At 49.1% G+C, this 21,382-nt stretch overlaps 1 protein-coding gene across 1 annotated transcript in view; it reads left to right on the top strand.

Annotated features, from left to right (window-relative positions):
• Positions 1–1,380: 1,380 nt before the first annotated feature.
• The window catches only part of RGS10 (regulator of G protein signaling 10), a 36,337-nt gene continuing 16,335 nt past the window's right edge, over positions 1,381–21,382 (top strand). Inside the window, exons 1-3 of the mRNA XM_029201224.1 lie at positions 1,381–1,502; positions 12,014–12,132; positions 13,526–13,612. Of these exons, the coding sequence (XP_029057057.1) occupies positions 1,454–1,502; positions 12,014–12,132; positions 13,526–13,612 (255 nt within the window). The 5' untranslated portion in view covers positions 1,381–1,453. The remainder of the gene's footprint in view (positions 1,503–12,013; positions 12,133–13,525; positions 13,613–21,382) is intronic.

The raw sequence follows: 21,382 nt of genomic DNA, 5'->3' as shown, positions 1-21,382 counted from the left end.
GGAAGGAAAGGTAGGGAGAGAAATGAGAACCACAGAAGGGCAGAGATGGGGGTGGGATTGGGGCTGAAGGGGTGGGTAGAGGGAGGGAGGAAAAATGAGCGGAATGGGAAGCTTAGAATAGAAGACACAAAAGAAAATGCCAACTAGTGAAAATACTGAGAAAGGATGGGTGGAGGGGGGACCGACGACTGGGGAACAGTTTAGAAAAATAGCAATTAGTACAGCTAAAAATAAAGACTAATTTAGAGACAAAGCCAGATACACAGGAGAAAAGTAGGACTCGCCAGAAAGACAATTCCTCGTAAACCAAATCCTCAAGAAAATGGGGCTAACGATACCCCCTCTTGGGCTGTTTTGCAGAAGAAATGAGGTAATAGATTCGAGTGGAGCTGGCGGCCCTAAGCAGGTGACTGGCGGCGGGAGAGGAGAAATCAGAAGTAGAGCGCAGTGCGGCCCGAGTGATTCCGAGCGTTGAGCGCAAAGGCCCCGCCGAAAGGTGTGCCACACGTGTCCCGAAAGTTAGTGTCTCCGGCCAGCCGGTGTGCGGGGCAGAGGCACAGCTCCGCGCTGGAACCTGAGGGGTTCCTACGGAATTCCCCCGAGGTCCGCCCTTGGAGCCTCAAGACCGAGGGCAGAAGGCGTCCAAATTTCGGCGCCCGCGCAGCGCGGCCCGGGAGAGGGCGCCCACCTGCTCCGGCTCGGCTCGCTCCGCCCGCGGACACCGCGGCCCGGGTCCTGGCGATGCCCCGCTGGCTTTCGCGGCCGTGGGAAGGCCCAGCGCCCACGGAGTCGCGGGACGGGCAAGCCCGGGCGCGCAGGGATCCAGGAACCCGAGGGCAAGGAGGCGAAGGCCGTGGGCCGCACCTGGGTTTTTCATAACCACGAGGCCTCAGCTTTCCGGTCTCTGAACCAGGAGGTGACCCTCGCCGGCCGCCCGGCAAAAGCGCGCTGAGCCACGAAGCGCAGTGCGCTGAAGGCGCCGCGTCAGTTTCCCAGGGCTGCAGGGAGAGGGCGGGAGGCAGGGATGGACGCTGGAGCTGGGGGCAGGGTAGGGCGGGGCTCGGGCGGCTTCTCTGGAGAACCCCGCCGGGCGGCGAAGGGTCCCCGGGACCCGCGAACCACCTGGGCAGGGTTCCTAAGTCCCTGGCAGCGCGGACTACTTCCGAGAGAGTGCGCTCCGTCCTGGGATCTGGGCCGGGTCCCGGCGTTTGGGTGTCACCCGGGTGCGCCCTGCCCGCCCAGGCACCCCGGGGCGGGACAGCAGGGCCCCCTCCTGGGCGGGCCGGTAGGGCGCACGGAGCGCGCCACGCGGCGTCTGGCCGGGAGGAGGGCGGCAGGGTGGGGGCCGCACGCTCCGGGGCGGTACTGAGCGGGCTCCTCCTCCTCGCCTTCCTCCGGCTCAGCCGCCGCGCTGCCCAGCGGACCCTCCTTCCTCCCTGGGTTGCCCGCGGCTATGTTTAACCGCGCCGTGAGTCGGCTGAGCAGGAAGCGGCCGCCGTCAGGTAAGCTCCCTGGACCCCGCGTGCTAGGGATTGGGGCGCCCGCAGGGGCTGCCCGCCCAGGGCATCCTTACTAGGCTCGGGCGCGGCTCTGCGATGCCGCACGGAGGGGAGCCCCGGCCGAACGCGCCACTTCTCCCTGCTCCGTCCAGCGCCCCTGCGGTCCCAGCCGCGGCGGGAGCGCAGAGCCCCGAGAGGCGCGCTGGGGAGGAAGTTTGTCTGAAAGGAGGAACAACAGCAGTTTTCTTTTTAGTGATGGTCTGGGAGAAAAAGGAGATCCAAAACACCTCCAAACTTTGGAGGTAGTATGGGCTCTAGATTCCGAAAGCAGAACGTCGCGCGAGTTCCCCCCCCCGCCTTCGGGAGTCCTCTGCCTCCGCTGCGGGCGTTGGTGCGAATGATGCCCACGCGGCGCCAGGAAAGGCACGCCTGGACCCCAGGCATCCGACAGGGCTGTCAGGCCTTGGCTGCCAGACGCCTTCTGTTCTGCGCCGAGGAGCCGAACTATGGGGCAGAGAAGGAGGGTGAATAAATACCAGGTGAAGGGCGCATCTGCAGTTAGCGCCAGGGAAGAGCCGACAAAGGATACAGTTTGGCTGTCACTCTGGACCAGCCACAATTTGGAACGATTTGATAGGACAAAGAACCCGTGGTGAAGATGAAACCATGCCCTTGATTCCAGCCATCTTACCCTTTTTGCTCCTAATAGCTAAGCCCCTTTTGAGCGCTAATTGTGGGCCCGGGTCTGTGTTCACTCTGTTTTGTGAATTCTCTTTTCACCTTTAGGGCAACCCATTGAGATAGGCATTGTTCTCCCCACTTTACGGAGAAGGGAACTGAAGCCAGGAGCTATTAGGTAACGTGCTCCAAGTCACACTTAGGTGATGGAGAATCTTTCAAACCCAGCTCGGCCTGACTCTGGAGTTCAGAGGCATTTCTGCCACCTCCCACCCCGAGACGCTTCTGCTAGTACCAAGAGGCTGTACGTGTTGGCCCGTATCTTTTTTTCACCTAATGTATTTTATGAGGGACACTGTGGTGAAGAGGATGCACTGAAAGTAGGTTGGCTGGGTCCAAATCCCACCTCCACCACTACTAGCTGTGGAGCCTCTCTGTATAGATAAGGATCCGCAAAATGAGAATAAAATACCCTTCTTTAAACACTAAATCGAAGCTGGTTTCTTATCCATAAAATTTTGCAAATTATTGCATTTACTATTTAGGACAACTCTAATAAAGTAGGACTTCATAGAGTTATAAATTGCTTATATTAGAGTTAGTGTTAGTGGTCATGTAAACCTTTCTGTGTTACCTGTGGGTCAAAGGATTCCCCTGTGGGCGTTCATTTTAGCCATTCCTTATTGTTAGATATTCACAGGCCTACGGAGTGGTGGTCAGAGCCTGGACTCTGAAGTTAAACTCCTGGTTCCCACCATGACTCTGTCATTCAGCTACCTTGGGCAAGTTACTTTACCTCCGAGCCAATTGCTAAATTATTGGGAAATTTGGAAGCTGGTTGCTAAACCGTAGGTAGCTTGAAATTGGCTACCAGTGGCCGTTTACACCTTGGAAATCAGCAGATGCTAAAAATCAAGCTTTTTTGTTTTTGTTTTTCCCTGGGAGAGCTGGTTTACCAGCACACCTCTGCGTATGTTTTCCCATCTGTAAAGTGGGTTCAATAGAGCTGTGGAATCAAATACATGAAAGCATATATATGAAGTCCCTAGTACAGTGCATGGCATTACTGAGTAATAATGGTTAGCTCTTATCTTTTCTGCCTTTTCCTATTATAAATAGAGCTGCTTTGAACATCCCTGCACAGTTCGCTTTTGGGTTGAAGTCTTCCAAATAGAACACATGAATTTTGGGACATACATGGTTTTGGGGTGCTGTTGCATGTGGGCAGGTTGTACCCCAGAAAGACTGGTGGCAGTTTTAGGGACACCAGTGGAGTGTACCTCTTTCAGGGTAACACATTTTAAGTCTGATGAAATGTGGTTAGGTCACTGATAGAAAGATCAGTAGCTAAAAATCATGGATTGGTATTAAATGCCAGACTTCCAAGAGCCCGATTTCTTTATGATTTTTAGGTTTAATGTCTACCCCCTGATGGGAAAGGACAAATGAGCCCCTGCCAGTTTGGTCATCACCACCCAGCAGTGAGAAAGAGGGAATGTGGGCCCCGAGGCAAAGGCACTGGGAAGCCAGCCAAGTGACCCATGGGACCCTGGACTGATTTTTGTGTGTTTTTTTTTGGTGATTTCGAATTATTTTTCTTAAAGTGGCTCTCCAGATTGTGTAAGTTTCTGGCCCCACAAAAACCGGATCCATCCCTGCTGGACCCTGATTTGAGCATGGCTGCAGTCCTGCCTCCCAGCTCCTTTTACTCCAAACCTTTCTTGCTTTTCTGCAAAATCTTATTGGAGACAACGTCTTTAAACTGAGGTTTGGTGCTCCCAACGCTTAATTCCAAGTTTCAAAGTGAGATTCAAAGGGCAAATATTCTCCTTCCTGAGCTTTCTCAAAGTGTGTTCACGAACCACAAGGGGGTGGGAGTGGAGGTTGGCTTGACAAAATGCAGCTTTCCAGGCCCCCCCAGACCCCGCCCCGTCCCGGATTCAGTCCTGCGGACCCGAGGTGGGAGGGAGAGTTGGCTGCATTTTTGACAGTCGATTCTTACGCCACTTAAGTGTGAGGACCCCGCCAAGGATTCTGTGCACCCACCCTGCCCCCCACAGCGACTTGCGCTGTTGATGGTAAATGGGATGCTCTTCGCTTGAAAAGCAAAGCCAGAGCCACGGCCTTCCACCGCCCCCTGCGAGCAGAACACGGGCTGAACCGCCAGGGGAATTCCCCGCTCCCCCGCCCAGAGCCTCTTATACATTATCCCATTAAACCTCTGGGACCAGTTTCAGATTTATGGCAGGGCTTAAGTTTTTATTTAAAGATGACAGTTGACATACAATTTAATGGCCGGCTTGGCTGCTGGGGGAAATTTTCCCTGCCGAACATCTCTGAGCCGGGCCTTCAGATATAGGGAGAACGAAGCGGGCACAGAGAGGCGGGGCTGAGCGAGGGGCGTGGTTTATACACGTGTGGCGACCTGAACACCACCGCGGGCAACTCGCGGACTGGTGGGTGCCGGGCGCTCGGGGTGCTTTACTTGCCTTCACAGACTGTATGATGTATGAACTGATGTCTCCTTTACTCACTGTTAGAAACTGTGGAAACCAGGCAGGTGCCTGGCTGGGCCATTTCCTAGGGCTTTCTGGGTGAACTGAGTCATTTCCCTCCCTGGGGTTGAGTAATCCCCTCGGCCCCCTGCCGCTGGGCTCTGGGAACTTGCTGTTTAAATTGTACTAAATTTACGCTCACCAGTTTCTTCTGCTTCCCCCAGATAGCTCTCCACGGCAGCAGCCCCGGGGGTGGCAGCGGGGGCCTAGGCAGGCGACAGAAGCAGCTCCTCGATAAGAGCTGTCAGGAGGCGCACACTGGAGCCAAACAGTCCCTTGCAGACTTCCGGGGACCAATTTCCCTTCTCAGTAGGTTCCCATCTCTCGAGGGCCCCGCCGAGTGCCTGTGGGTCGGCTCTGCTGTCCCCGCTCTGTGGTGGGCTCAGGGACCCCTCATCTGGCTTGCCTTCTCGCTCAGTCCCCTCACTGCCCGCCCCGCCCTTGGGTGGCTGGGCATTCCCACCTCTGTCTTGTGTCCTCTCCCAAAGCTCCAGGAGGCCCGCTCTTCCAGGCCTCCTGCCTCCCTCTCTGCACCTGAAATGCAGCCTGCCCATCTTGTCTCTCCCCGGACAGCTGCAGAGGCTGCCCATTTCAGAAGGGACAGACCAGGGGACTCAGATCTCTGACCGAGCCCAGAGCTGCCTATGTGACCTCACACAGTATCCAGTGTGTCATCTTGCTCGTGTGTATTTAGAGAGTGAGTGTGGAGCGGTGGGCTTTTCTCTTTCCTTCCTCGCCTCCCTGCTTCTCTGCTCCACTTCCTTCCTTCTTTCTTTTCTTTCTTTCTTTCTCCAGTTGGGACTTTAAAAACCAACAATACCATCATCCACTGTCTTTATCATCCCACAAATGAAGGATGTTTCAACACCCCAAATAGTAGGAGAGATATAATCTCACGTAAAGAACTTGTCCTGATACACAAGAATCTTCCAGAGGCTGTTGCTTCTAGGGGAGAGGCTCTGGGTCGCTGAAGGACAGGGGCGATAGGAAGACCTGTCCCACTGTGCTCCCTTGTGTAGCTCTTGTCTTTTGTACCCTGTAAATAAATGTAATTACCTACTTAAAAAAGACAACCCAACACTGTCCCACTCAATCAGCACAGCTCACTTGGTAAATATTTCCTTCTGCTTACTCTCATTCTTTCATGGACCAGTGAAGAAAACTTCATGGCAGTGTGTGGCATTGCAGCCAGATGCCATCTGGGAATGCCTGGCTTCATCTTCTCAATTATTTTTAATTTCCCTGAGAAAAAGCACCCGCCTTTTATTTCTTGCCTCTTTCCCTGCCCTTCCCTTAACAGCCTCTGCAGCCAGACAGCCTAGGGTTGAGTCCCAGCTCATCGACTTCCTGGCTGTCCCCTTTGGAGCAAGTGATTTAACCTTGTTGTGCCTCAGTTTCCTCATCTGTAAAATGGGCCACCGATGGACCCAACCTCCAAGGGCTGTGAGGTTGAGATGGGATGTAGTCAGTGTTCAGTAAATGCCATCTCTCTTTACAACCGTCATCCTCCTCTCTGTTTTGTCCCCCGCTCAACCTGACAATCTATCAGAAAACAGCTATCACTATAAATCTATACAAGAGTGCCCGGCACTGCAGACCCTGAGGAAGACACAGCTCTTACTCTCAAGAAATACACAGTCTACCCTACTGACACCGGAGGGAAAAAGTTACTTATTTTCCCTGAGGTGGGGGCCAGGGGAGAGCAAGGGCACATTTCCGCATAAGTCAGGTCCCAGAGGAAGCATGGGGGCTTCTGGAAAGTGAGAAGAAATACGGACAGGGTCTTCACTTTCACCTCCAGAATTGGGCTCCTGGGTAGTTTTTATTTTTTCTGGGCCTTTGCCTAGAAAGTGAGGATTCTAGGGGAGCTACAGATGACAGTCTGGCGTCCTTATTTCCTTCCCTCTGGTAGAAAGTGGAAACTGGGGCATCTGTTGTTTAGTCCACTCAGAAGAGGATGTTGAGGTTTGCTTTTCCTCTGGATCCAAAAGGGTGCTCTGGAGCCCCACAGCCCCCGTCTGTCTCGCACAAAGCGTCTCTGAGAAGGCAGCGGAGTTTTGGGCTGCGGGGACCTCCCCAGGCAGACCCCAGAGCATGGCACGTAAGGAAGGGTCCCCACCCCCTTGGCTATCAGATATGCCCTCAGCTCACCCATCGCTGGGTGCTGGCGGGCAGGGTAGAGGTAGGGGTGTGTGTGGTGCAGCTGCAGGTGCACAGGGGGCCTCTGGAGGGCTCGGCTGAGCAACTTGACTTTTTCTGAGGCCTCAGATCTCGTGGGAAAACTGCCATGAGGCCGTTTCTGAGCCCAGCTGACCTCTCCAGCCTGTTGGCCTGCTCTGGTCTTTGATGCTTGCTATCAGTATGATTATTTCAAAACGATTTTATTTTTATTTTCTGCTAATGGCAGTTCATGCCAACCTCCCTACCAAGGGAATTGCATGCCTGAAGGCTCATTATTCTCAGAAGCTAGATACCGGAACTGATAAACACTTAAGTAATATTTAGATAGAGGGTTTCCATGACCCAGTTTCTCTGGAGCCTTACATGGATCACCAGTTGTGAAAACGGATTCTCTGCTTCTAAGTGGGATGACTTTTTAAAAAAATGTGATGTTTGATGTGATATAGGTGATATGAGGTTTTAAATCAGTTTTGTGGGGTGTGTACTTTCCCTGATTATTTTAAAGGAGTATGGTGTATGTGTGTGTGGTACCAAACCACATTAGAATTTAGGGTTAACATTTCTGCCTTTTCCCGGGCTTGAATGTTTAGTTTGTTTTCTTTAACGTGCTGTGCTTTTGGGGGGTGCCTTTGACAAACCCTCTGAGGATGTAAGTTGACTCTGCTGTTGAGGAAGCTGGATATTGAGAGTTTACTAAAATCTTTGACTTGGGGAAATTGTCTATGCAGGACCATTAGCCAGACCTTCCTGAAGACTAATAGCAGGAATTTGTTCTGATGAGTGTTAGAGATGCCTTCTGAGTATGGATTTCCAAGGAATTAATGTCTGGAGAAGGTCTCTGTTAGATATGACATCATGGCATCTATAAATAATGCATCACACAACGCGCTGCAAGCAGCCAGCCTCAGCCCTCTGTACCTGGATGCTGTGCCGGCTTTGAAATGACAGCTTTTACCACACAGAACAGCGTAAACGTAAATGGAAAGCGTCTGCCCGTTGTGCTTATGTGCTGGATGATTCTGCCCCAGCCGTAGGTGGGTTTTTGTCTGCAAGGAATTGGACTCTTCATTTTTGCAGTCTTCTCACACATAAGTGTTATCATTCTTGTCAAGGCCGTCATGTTCTGGCTTCTGTGAATGTGAAGATCAGCAGATATCAGAACTAACAATGGCAGCCCATTGACCTGGGCTCTGCAGGCAGGACTACCTGGGCTTGGACCGTGACGCCCCGTTTCCAGCTGGGTGCCCCTTGCGAGTTACTGTGCCTCCGTTTCCTCATCTGTGAAGTGAGGATAATACTAAGCACATCTGAGGGTCGTTGTGAGAACAGAATGATTTAACCCATGGAAAAAGCTTGGAATAGTACCCAGCACATTGTGAATAATTCGTTAAGTGTTAATGGTGATTATTAGCCAATGACAGATTCATCTGAAGATGAGTATATTGAAACGTAAGTATCGTGCCTGCAAAAATCTGAAGATCTAAAATGCTTTGAAGGGCCCAGGAGGTAAAAAAAATTATTTTTTTCATTGCAGAAATGTTTTACAGATGATCTAAATGACAACAACAAATGAGCAGGGCTGGACAAAATGGGAACAAACAAATGTCATCACCACCTGCTGCTTACTAGCTTGAGTGATCTTAAAGCTGCTAGAAAGATAGGTTTAACTCTTTTTCCAGCTGTGCATTCCCAACCTACCTTCTTGTGTAATCCATCTAAAATGGAAACTTTTATCAATGAAAAAGGAAAGAAGAGTGTTGGACCTCTGTGTTTCCAAGTGCCAGGAACTGGGAAGGAGTTGGGAAGCTGGGAACTCTTGTTTTTGCTTTATTCTTAAGCTCAGAAGTAAACTTGCTTGCTGTGAAGAAAGGTTATTTCTTTCTCCTATACATCATTGGACTGATTGTAACATTTAAAGTGAACCAAGTTGTCTTAGGAAGCCCTTACTTACATGCATCGGAAAATAGGGGAAGTCTACTTGTACCGACGAGGATCCTGAGAAATGGAAATGCCTCAGGTTAGGGGGCAGTCTCTCAGGGCATTGCCAAATGGAGTGGACCTCTGCCAGTCTCACTGGAGGTTGGGGATAATGACTTGGAAAAGAGAGACATCATTAAGTGAATGGAGTTTGCAAGTGTTGCTCTAACTAGAGATATCTATCTATATTGATACCAATCAAGAAGGATTAAAAAAAAAAAAGGCATAGCCAAAGGCCTTAGTCAAAATTCAAAGACAATCAGGAAGTCTTGGCAAAATTCAAGTCAGTATTTCTGGAAAAGTGAAAACACATGGCAGTAGAGTTTGAGTAGAAGATTCCTATAGTAAAAGGACTGCTAGGGCAGAAGGTGAGCAGAAGGGCAAGAAGAAATTTCTCTTTATCCGTGGCACCAAAGCCGAAACTAATAACCATGGCTATGGGGATACTTTCTGTGTCTTGGTATGCTTTCTGGGCCAGCCCTGAAAATTCTGTGCCTCTGTAACAGTGTCAGCCATAGATGTATTTCATGACATTGATGGAAGGGAAATGGTAGCCTAGGAGGGAGCTGAAAGGAAGGGCCACCCATCTGCAAACTCCTGTGTTCCGAGGCACCCTGGGGTTCCATAGAGGTGGTCCTGGTGGGGACAATTGCCCGCATATTTAAGTCCCAGTACTGGTTCCATCCAGCAGTTCCTTAGCTGGGTCACCTTACCCTCTGGACCTTTATTTCTCAGTCTGTTAAATAAGGAGACTAGGTCAGATGAGTGGGTTTTGAGTTGTAAAACTTTTTGTTCACACGAAAGCCAGCACAGAAACCTAATATGCAAAATGACTAGAGTATGAAATAAAAGAGGGGAGTGAGGGAGCAATTGTCTCACGGTGGGGATGGCTATCTTATCTCTCAGTTAACCAGAAGACCTAGTTAACCAGAGCACTCTATTGGCTAAATGGGAATCCACCAAGTGTATTTATTTGCAAGACAGTGAGGCCGTGAAAACCCAAATGTGGTTTGGTTTATTATTGAAAAGAACGTCAAGAGTTTTGGAATCACTACAGGCCAAGGTTGAAAAGTTATAGCCAAAGCAGTTGTTCTGCAATGGCGAGAGACATTTCTGGCTACCTACGATTTTTCCGGAACAGCGAACTTGTGTCTGTAATTTATTTACTTAAGAGAAGATCTGCTAGGGGAGTGGAGTAAACTGTCAAACTGTATTCTTTGGGTAGAGAACAGGGAGTAAATCTGTGAAATGCTTGGCAGAATGAACCCTGTTGCAGAAATTTCTTACGATAATGATCTTTTAATTTGATTTATACTTCATTGGGAAGAAATGCAGTGTTCAGAAGCTTGCCGTTTTAACATTTGCAAAGAGAGCAGAGAACTAATTTAATCTCCACGAACTGAAGATTCACTTTAGAGAAGTGTCAGGTCCATTTGTGATGTTTGAGTGAGTTTGCATCTCAAGTAAAGAAATGGATTTGTCCCAAACAACTCTCTTATGTGCTCCATCACCAATGCATATTGCTTCTGCTTTATTTAGCCCAAATCAGCCAATCAATGTATAGAACCCAGGTAGTTTTCCCAGATGCTAGGAGACCGAGTCTCAGCTGCTTGAGAAATTAATATGTTTGTTGACCTCCAATAGAATACAGTAGATCACAGAAGCTGAGTTACTTCCATGTTCAACATATTCTGATACAGCTTTCCTCCAAAAACATTTGAAACCATATGACCACCTAGCTACTTGCAGCAATTAATATTCATAAGACTTTTAAAATTTGTCCTTTTAAAATGATTTGTTTTGCTGATTTCTTAATTTAAAGTTTATTTTCTCCCAGATTCAAACTTTTCTTTAGAGAGACATGTCTCTACTTTGAAAAAAAAAGAAAGCAGTGGAGAAAAGAAGTATTAGCTATAAAAATAGTTCACTTGATAAATCATTATTTTAAGGAAGCAGAGAGAAGAACTAATATTTTTTGAGGGTACACTGTGAGCATCTAGGTGCCTGACGTGTTTCCTCCTTTAATCCTTCTGATAACCCCAAGAGATAGGGGGATTATCTTCATCTTACACAGAGTTTTGCCCATGTTCACATAGTTCGAATTGGCAAAACTGGCTTTGGAACCTGGGCCCATCCGAAGTGACGTTCCATGGATTTTCCCTTGACTCCAGGAAGGGGCCAAATTCTGTAGATGAGGTGTGTTTGTGTTGTTACTTCCTCCTTCAGGCAAGTAGCCAGAGTGTGTTAGTTGGAGGTCCCCGTCCCCTTTCCTATAGTCAAGAGGCTCTTTTTAGAGGTAAGAGTAAGAAAGTGCAGCAGATGTGCAGGTGCAAAGTCACTGATTCATTTAGCCTATGCCCTTCATAACAGCGTCCCGCCGAGACACATTGGAGCCTGAGAGGCACAAGGAAAAATCAGTTATAATGATCCTGTCTTTATTTAAATTTTTGGTATTTTGCTCATTATGGAATTTTTTGCATTAATTTTGATTTTTCAGAATATTGCACGAAAACCTCATTTACCTGATGCCTGAGTTTTTTGGGCACCCCCTTAAATTTTGCACCTCTGGCCAGTGCCTCCCTTTCCCCACCCTAGTCCCGGCCCTGGTACACACTTTAATTTATGTGCCAGGCAATGAGCTACCTGCTGGAGATACAAGATCAAGATGCAGAGGAGCTTTCAGACTGGTGAGAGCCGGTCGTGCAGTCACAACACAGCAGGATAATTATAAGACTGTGCACAGAATGTAATGGGGGAAGAGTTGCTGTTGAGTCAAGGTCCCTGGGAGGAGGGCTTGAGGGAGACTTGAAGGCTGCCTGTGGGTCAGCCAGTGGACACGTGGGTGGGCGAAAGATATATGGGGAGTGTTGGGAAATGACAAGTCCCTTCTTAACTCGGAGCCACAGTTTTCTGCATCTGTAAAATGGAGGGAATAGCAGCATGCCCTTCATAAGGTTGTTGTCAGGACTAGAATGAATTCACTGTGTTAAGCACGGAGAGTAGATTCTGGCATATAATTTACTATTACATCTTAGCCATAATGGTGATGATAATGATCATAATGCCCGTTATAAGAGGACAGTATCTTTGGGCCACATACACAGTCTAAACTTTGCTTTGCAGACATCCGCGACAGTGATGGGAGTTCCAGCAGCAGCCACCAGAACCCCAAGAGCACAGACAAGTGGGCGGCTTCTCTGGAGAATCTGCTTGAAGACCCGGAAGGCGTGAAAAGATTTAGGGTTTGACTTTTTTCGTTGTTCACCGGGCTCGACGCACATACAAAGAAGTTTAGAAGCCTGTGGGTGGAGCACAGGCCAGGTTTTAACACTGTCTGGCCCAACTTGAGAAGCAGAACTTCTCACCTGTCATGACCAAGATGGAAATGCTTTCCTGGGCAGTCATGGACCAGCACGGAGGGGCGTGCACAGACTGTTTCTTTTTTTTTTTTTTTCTAATTATTTGGTTTCACCAGGTCTTAGTTGCGGCAGGCGGGCTCCTTAGTTTTAACACATGGGCTCCCTAGTTGTGACATGCGAGCTCTTAGTTGTGGCATACATGTGGGATCTATTTCCCTGACCAGGGATTGAACCTGAGCCCCCTGCATTGGGAGCACAGAGTCCTGTCCGCAGCGCCAGCAGGGAAGTCCCTCTTTCTGGTTTTTATATAGCTGGATGGGAGCGGGGTGGGGTGATGAGGAAGAGGTACTGTGCTCATTGGCAGGATCTACAAAGAATTTCCAGCTCTGTGACACCTGGGAGGGGGTGGTCTGGGTCTCTCTGATGTGAGGGTTTGTTCACTTCTATGTTGGGGATTCTCAGGATACATATTAACAGAGTGAAAGAGGCTGGACATCAGCTGACAAAGTGAAGATGAACTCAGAGAGGAGAGCAGGTGGGTGGGGAAATGTCAGGACTGCCTAGAAATGGCCTGCAGAAACTCCAAGTGTCAGAAGAAGCACAGGTGAATTTCAAGAATGCCTTGTATCTGCCTGAGTCCCACTGACTTCTGTCTTTTAAGTCTTGGGTCAGGCCAGGATAAGACCTGATGCTGTTGGTCTCCGTAGCAGACTCCAGGGAGGGGGTAGCAGGCATTTCTGGACATAGGACCACCATCTAGAGCACCGTCTAGATCTCGGGGAGAAAACTTTTCTGTGCACAGCAGGATAGCTGGCTGTGCCACTAAGCCCCCAACATCTGCCAAAAGAAAGCACACCTCCAGCTTGAAATAGTTTTCATTGTGGCATTTTTAGACATGCTTAGTATGTTTTCTTTTCTTTTGTTTAAAAAAATGAGCCTGATTTTGAAGGAATGTACTTTGTTTAAACACTGTCTGGAAGGAACTAACATATCTTCCACTTTAATTTACTTTTTGGTAATTTATTGTCAGTTGAGAATTGTGAGTAGATTCCTACTTCATTTTTACTCTTTTTCAGAGTGTCAAACCCTTTAAGTTCAAATGCATATGAAATTCCAGCTTTAACATTAAACATACACTTTGTTTTCAGGGTGGAGCTTTTACAGGGTGAATGAACACCCTCATTTGTTGAATTTTGACTTAGTTCTTGAAGGGAAATGCATTATTTGTTTTTTAAGTAGAATACTGTTTGATATTTTTTCTTCTTTTCATCCATAGGAATTTTTAAAAAAGGAATTCAGTGAAGAAAATGTTTTATTTTGGCTAGCATGTGAAGATTTTAAGAAAACACAAGATAAAAAGCAGGTACTTCTACTCTATAATCACATTCTTGGTAATTTTCTTCTCTCCTTATAAAGTTATATTTGCCTTTCCAATAAATTTTGAAATTGCCTAGGGAAATCTGATCCATATTGGATTTTGGGGAAGATTTAAGCTTCAGAATAGCCTATGTGGTATTGATCAAATATTAGCAATTCTTTTAAAAAGTGTGTTAATCTATTTTTAAAAATTAATTAATCTTTGGCTGCGTTGGGACTTCATTGCTGCACGCGGGCTTTCTCTAGTTGCAGCGAGCGGGGGCCACTCTTAGTTGCGGTGCACGGGCTTCTCATTGTGGTGGCTTCTCTTGTTGCAGAGCATGGGCTCTAGGAGCGCGGGCTTCAGTAGTTGTGGCACTTGGGCTCAGTAGTTGTGGCTTGCATCCTCTAGAGTTCAGGCTCAGTAGTTGTGGCTCACGGGCTTAGTTGCTCCGTGGCATGTGGGATCTTTCCGGGCCAGGGCTCAAACCCGTGTCCCTTAACCTCTGCACCACCAGGGAAGCCTTGTTAATCTATTTTTAAATGGAGCTGTTCAAATGGACAAATGTTTAAAGTAAAAATAATGATTTAAGTCATTGAGAGTTTCTTATCGAGTATGATTTCTTTTTCATGAATAAGTTGTGTGAATGCTTCCCCCAGAGTTTGACATGTCTGTGTTTTTTATGGACACCGTAAAGCAGATGTGTGGTGATAAAAGCACAACGCACATCAGACGGATTGTCAATTATTCAGTATATCTTTACGAAACACCTTGTAGTTGGCAGGCATTCCACATAGAAAGTTTCTGACTGCTCTCCTGGGTGGAGGTGGATGTGTGCTCTTTGCAGGAGGTAGCCTTTAGCTCCAATGCCAACCAGATTTTCTGCCACTGGAGGTTGGGTGTTGGGGTGGTGGAGGAGATTATGGGGAAGGAGGCTTGTGGATTGGGTGTGTTTACGAGGCTCATGCCTGTGTATTTCTAAGAGGTTAGTGGCTAAATGCCTACAGGAGCCGGTAATAATGTGCACGAGTGAGGTTTTTTGTATGAGGCTGCAGGGAGTCGTGGGGACTGGGGCCATTAGGGGGTGGCCTGCCCTGCCTCCAGAGGCTGTAGCTGGTTGTTTAGCTGACTTTGGCAGTGAACGCTTTGGGGTCTGTGGCCGTCTGAGCTTTCCCTGCTTTGGGTTCTACCCACCTAGGTCTTCGCTTGCCCACCCTTGCCCCAGAACCCTGAGGGACCTTGCTTCCTAAGGCATCTTCTCCCATCTTTAGTCTGATGCTGCCTGTTTTTCCAGAGAAGCTGGACATTTGGATTCTTATGTGAAACCATCCAGTTTTATAAATGATGGAACTAATTTTTTAAAAATGTAAAACCTTGCCTGCCAAAAAAAACATATCCATGGGCAGATGTGGCTTGTGGGCTGCCAGTTTTTAAGCCTCTGGTTCCAAAAGCTGGAATCCATGAGGCCAAAAGCCATTATGTGTTTCCAGAAAATGTCTCTCCTTGGTTTATTCAAAGGCTTTTCCACCTCAGACACCCTTTCCCCAAGATGGAGCAGTGTGACCTTCGCCCTGTCACCTTCCTCTCTGTTGGGGCAAGGATGGATTCCAAGATCCCTTGAGCTGAGCTTCCTAGGTCAGCCCAGAAAGCCATCCCGGGCATGATGCTGGGCATTTGCTTCCTTCCTGCTTCTTGACCCTGGATGACTTTATCTGAGCCCTTTGGGCTGGTGAATGGTCTCAGGTGTTGGCTGTGCCCCTTCAGGCAGGCATGCCCATCGCAATCCTTTGCCCCCAGCACCCAGCACAGGGCCCAGGGACAACTGTCAATAAATGCTGGCCTGGGCAATGGGTTCATCCGGCCTCACCCTAAAACCCTAGCTCAGAGTCAAGCAGGCAGACAGATGTCCATTTCTCTGCCTTCATTTGCGTGTTGGAGGTTAGAGGGGCTGACAGGTCAGCCAGCCACCCCTGCAGTGTACAAACCAGGCAGATGAGGTACCCGCGCGGCTGAGCTGGGACTTGAACCTGCCCCATGAGCTGCCCAGTCGTTTTCACTGCACGTGAGGCTGACGTGTCCTTCAGTTCAGTTGAGTTTTTGCCAGATCTTTGCAGCGCGCCTGCTCGGGGCCAGGCCTTGTGAAAAGCATGGGTGACACACAGGGACAAGACAGATGAGACTCTTTAGGGAACAGGCCTCTAGAGGGGAAGCTGCTTGTTAAACAAGCCTTTGCAAGTGTGACGAGAACAGAAATGGGAAGTGCAGGATCCATGGGAGCACAGGCAGTGGGTGTCAGGAAGGTCCCTGGGGAAGTGACTCTCAAGCTGCCATCTAAGTGGAGTTTGGAGATGGGGGGAGTGTTCCTGGAAGAGGGGACAGCCTGTGGGGAGGAAAGCCTGGAGAGAAGAGCTGAAGGAAGACCAGAAGGCGGGAGGCTTGTGCTTGAGGGGTAGGCTGGGTCTGCTGTGTCTGAGACTGGGGCCACAGCTGGAGAAGCGGGGTGTCAAGGTGAACACTGAAAAGCCACGGGGTTGGATTGCACCGTCCCGTCCACATCCTACAGCCAGAGCTTCCAGAATCTGGCAGCCCCTCTCTGCGCCCCTAGCCCTAACACCTAGCATATGACTCCTTGAAGGTTTGTGTCCTGAGGCCTGGATGTTGCTTCTGGGCAATGAATGCTGCCTTGCCGTCAGCTGCTCAAGGATGCAGACAGAGCTGGGAAAGAGAGGAGCATGTGTGAGGCCTGCAGGGTCCACACCTTGGTCTGGGTCATCACACTCAGCATCGTGACAGTTCCCACCCTTCCAGATGCTGGTCTGTGGTCTGGGAGGTTAAGCTGTGGCTCGCCTGCAGCCATCCAGCTCGGTGCAGACAGAGGCAGGATGCAGCCCAGGTCTCCGCTCCAGACCATGTAGTGGGTCTGGCTGCAGGGGAAGTAGAACCAGAAGTAAGTTCTGTTTCACTGATTTTAAGAAGCAGAGAGAACATAGCACAGGGAAAAGTCAGCCCAACTGCATTTCGCAATCAGACTTATTACATCTGATCCAGCATGAAGTTTGTGGACCATTTATCTCTACAGTGAACTAAGGCAGTTGTGGGATTGATGCAAATCTCACTTTTGCATCTATTTAAATAAGACCTGTGCTGGTTGTTTTGTTTTTTTTTTTTTTTTTCATTTTTTACTGTCATTATCCAGCCAGATCTCTGGTACCTTGTATAATTTATTTATCTTCTGTACAGTTTGGTTTTCCCTCTATCATGCAGGCTTTATAAGGTTTGTGATCTTTGTCTGTCTTCTCCCCCACTGGGACTGTGTGCCTAGGACAGTGCCGGGCTCGCTGTTTCCTTCCCAATTTCCACTTAGGTCAGCTGACACCTGAGTATCTGCCGTGGGTAGGGTCCCGCCCTCTCGCTCACCTTGAGCTGCAGTTGCAGCCTTAGGGGTGGACTTGAGGGAGGAGCGTGCCATCCTTTCTGTTGGGGCTTTGCATTCTCAGAAGCTCCAAGCAGTGGACTGGTGCTGTGTCTTTGCTGCTTTCCGTGGTCTGTGCTTCGCCCCCTGGCAGACAGGAAAGCAGCCCTTTAGTTTGGGAGGGTCTCAACGCTCTGTGTTTATGGTGGGGATGCTGGGGCTCTAGGAAGTTGGGAGGGTGATGCCTCCCACCCTCCCTCCCTGGGGTTGTAATTGCCAGGTGTTCATATTCCACAATCAGCTTTCAAAGCAGTTCTCTCCCTTTGCTATTTCTTTGTGGTTTAACATTTTTCTATGAAGAGCCTCTTCCCCATGAATTAGCATGTGAGATCCATCTATCTTTTAACATCAAGCAACCTTTATGTCTTATAAAACCTCAGAAAAAGCTCCAAGAAGGTGTTCATTCTTTGGCCGTCCCTGAATTCATTCATTCATTCATTCATTCATTTGCACATGCATATTGGGCCTGTTTACTGTGTAACAAGGATTAAGGTGGATACAGCGGCTCGTACAGATTTGTAAAAACCAAACCGAGTGGGGGTGGGGAAGTGGTGGGGTGGTACAAGATGTCTAATAATCATAACTCTGAGAGCAACTTGCACTGATATTTAAATATAATAGTACCATGCATTTTTATAGTGTTTTAGAGTTAACAGTTATGGGGGGAGGGGTCTATGGTATTTATTAATTTTATTGTATTTATTTAACACTAAAACTTGATCCAGGGTTTTAGAGTGTTTGATGTCCTTATTTAAAGTAATCGTAAAGGTTTTCCTGAAAGGCTAAAACACCATCTTCTTTATTTAAAAAAAAAAAAAAAATTACTTAAAAATCCAAAAGTGATGAGTGTTCCTTATATGAAAGTCATTCAGTTCACAAGCAGATGCAGTAAGAAGGGTTCATTCCCTCAGCACCCTCCAGGTTTCACTCTGTCTCTGGTTTGGGCTGTGTCTTTCTGACCTTTGACGTGGACTTGGCCAGGTCCAGGCGGAGACTGGATAGGAGCTCAGCTGCTCACGGTGTGGGCTGGGGTCTGGCATGGGCCTGCCCGGCATCTCCACTCCTTCCTGCCTCACTGTGTAACTTTCCAACGTCCTCTACTGTCTTCTTACTGTAACCAAGGTTTCACTTACTTTACATCCCTGTCTACTGCATTTTCCTTATTAAAACTTTATTGTTTACTGTTTGCTGCTGAACCAAAGAGGATGCTACGATTACATCTTTTTCTTCTTGGACCATGTTTTGCTTTTCTTATTTTTATACTCTCAGATAGCCCTTTAAAATGCTTCTCGATACAGTGTTACACAGGTCTCTCAGATCATCTCTGCAGTCCGAGTTCCCCTGGGGACTCCTCCCGGGGACCCCTGACTACCCCACCCACTGGGGCGCCCCCCTGTCTTCCTTTGCCACCAGTGGCCATTCCCTCTGTCCCTCCCCTGCCTCCTGGACCCAGATCCTCATCTGTCTGGAGTCACTCCCTCATTTTGGTATAGCATGACCAGCAATAGCTTCTTGAGAAAGGGTACATGGCAGGTAGACCTTTAAAGAATCGTATTGAGTGAAAATGTTATTTTTTTCCTCTTCTCCTGCGTCATGGATAATCTGATGGAGCATAGAATTGAATTCTAGGTTAAAACTCACTCAGAATTTTGAAGACATTGTCCCAGTATCTTCCATTTTTGTTAAGAATCAGTATGTTACATGTAAGCTGTTTTGTTTTCTTTGCTTGTTCACCACCAGTATTCTAAAACTGTACAGTCAGAGGCTTAGAGCGGGGTGAGGTTCGTTCATCGTGTGGGGCATTTTGTGGAGCCTTTTAATCTGGAAATTTGTAGTTCTGGGAGATGTTCTTATATTGTTATTTTTATTATCATTATTATTATTTTTTTTTTTTTTTTGCGGTACGCGGGCCTCTCACTGCTGTGGACTCTCCCGTTGCGGAGCACAGACTCCGGACGCTCGGGCTCAGTGGCCATGGCTCATGGGCCCAGCCGCTCTGCGGCACGTGGGATCTTCCCAGACCGGGGCACGAACCCATGTCCCCTGCATTGGCAGGTGGATTCTTAACCAGTGCGCCACCAGGCAAGTCCCCCGATGTGTTTATAAACTAAACATACCTCCAATCAGCTGGGTTGGGAGAAATTTGCTGGATGTCTGTGTGTGGAATTTCACTTAACCCTTGTGTTTGGTTTGGCATCTCTTCCTTGCCCTCCTTCGTGTCTCTGTCTGCAGCTTCCCTGAGTCAATTTCTTTAGAGAAGAAAACTCCAGGTTCTCGGGGGTGGGGCGTGGATAACTGCTCAGAGCTGGTGGTCAGGACCTGGGGGTCTAACGGCTTCTTTCTGCTGCCTTCTTCATCCCTCCTGCCTAGGTTCCCAGATGCCCCTGAGTTCCTGCCATTTTGGGACATTTCTTTGCATCCCCAGCCCTGCCGCCTCCCCTCACCAACCTTGCAGGCGCCTAGGTTTCTCCTTGCTGCTCTCTGCAGAGTCATTCGCTGTCCCTCCATCTGCTCTCCATTTCCTGAGTCTGTTCTCAGAAATATTCTCAAATCATTTACTTGACATTTTCTTTGCCTCATTCTCTTTCTGAAGTTGATATTAATGAAGGTAGTGGCTTGATCCTTTAATTTCCTTATGTGTCCTGTCCCATTGTCCATCTCTGGCAGAGTGATGGGGACAGAGGGGAATGGGCTGGCAAGATAAGCAAGACTCAGTGACAAGCAGGGTGCGAGGTGAGAGAGGCATTGGGGGATCACTGTTCCCGGCTTCCTGGAGTAGAGACGGCAGGACCCCCCTGCCAGGAGGGGCCCACTTCTTTCCTTGGCGTTAGGTGTGGGGTGTCTGTGGGACATCCAAGCCCACATTACTGGAAATCAGTTGGCTACATGGTCAGTAGCTTCGGGGAGAGGGTTGGGCCGAGATCTTGGGAGAGCATGTGGCTAGGAAAGCGTTCGGCCTAGGGCAGAACTTGGGAAACCCCAGAATTTATGGGGGTGGGGGGGGAACAGAGGGACAGGAGCTGGTGAAGGAGACAGAAGCAGGGAGGTGTTGGGGAATCCTGAGAGGGCAGCGGCACTGAGCAGGGCCAGGGGCCAGAGAGCAGTCCAGGAGAAGGACGGCAGTGGGCTGGCAGGGTGGGCAGAAGCCAGGGTCTGGGGAGCAGGTGGGAGGGAGAAAGTGGAGACACAAATGCACAGTTTTTTCTTTTGAGATGTTTCAGTAAGAAGTCATTAACTATAGGGGGATGTGGGTAAAAGGTTTTGTTTTATTTTCCCAATGGAAAAATGTAAAGCACGCTTATTGGATGAGGGAGAGGAGGCAGAACGTGGAGAGGAGCGCTCGTCGGAGCATGGGCTGCCGATGCCTCTGCCTTTGTTCTGGGTTGATTTTTGTCTCTGGGACTGATACTAAAGGGAATTTGCTTCTCCTAAACGTGCGCTTCCTGGGAGCAGCGTTGGAGTGCTGACTTCTGCTGAGCATCGCTATGGCTGATGCACTGCCAGGCGGGGAGGAAGGTCCCGGGCTTGCGGGGTGTCTGGGAAGCAGACCTGGGTGTACACGCTCCCGCGGGCATTCCTCAGGTTGATGCCAGGAGTCATCACACGGGCCCAGGGGGGATCCTTTTCCAGCGCCGTCTGGGGCAGGGTTGGGCGCTGGGCACGGCTGCTGTTCACAGCGGGGCAGCTGCTCTGGTAGAGTCTGTAGAGTCTGGTAGGAGAGCGGCTGACCATCTTTCCAGGTCACACCGAGGGTCTCAGACCCGGGCGGCCTCACCAGTGGGGGATGTTCTCACCCTGTCTCAACAGGAGCTGCAATAGGGTTAACCAAGCTCTGGAAAATGTACCAAAATGACTCAAGAGACCCGGTTCTTCTTTTTTGCTAAGTGTTCTTGGCGTGGACACCAGGCCTTCCCATGACCGGCCTGCGGTCAGCAGTCTCAGGGTTTCCCTTCTCAGTCACGCTTCCTAGCCCAGCCAGACAAGCTCTGCCCACGAAGCCGTCACTCTGAGTGATCAGTCAGAAATGAGGGTGGCCCTGGCCTGGGTGCCTTGGGGGACCTGCACTCTTCCCAGAGACTCGGGGTGTTGGGGACATTCGGGGGGTGCTGAGAGGCCCGAGGCTGATATACCTACAGGCCCCGCCTCCCCGGAACCTGCTTCCTGTCTTCCCTTCCGCCCCATGTCTAAGCCTCAAGCTACTCGTTATACTTCTTCTTTTCAGAACCACCCAAGACAGCCTGCATCCATCTGGAAAACTGTGTGTGTGTGTGTGTGTGTGTGTGTGTGTGTGTGTGTGTGTGTGT

This window comes from Monodon monoceros, unplaced genomic scaffold (genome assembly GCF_005190385.1).
Source record: "Monodon monoceros isolate NGI ecotype Baffin Bay Population unplaced genomic scaffold, NGI_Narwhal_1 Super_Scaffold_4, whole genome shotgun sequence".
Lineage (NCBI taxonomy): Eukaryota > Metazoa > Chordata > Mammalia > Artiodactyla > Monodontidae > Monodon > Monodon monoceros.
Note: the sequence above shows the minus strand (reverse complement) of the source record. Positions and strands in the feature narration are given on the sequence as shown.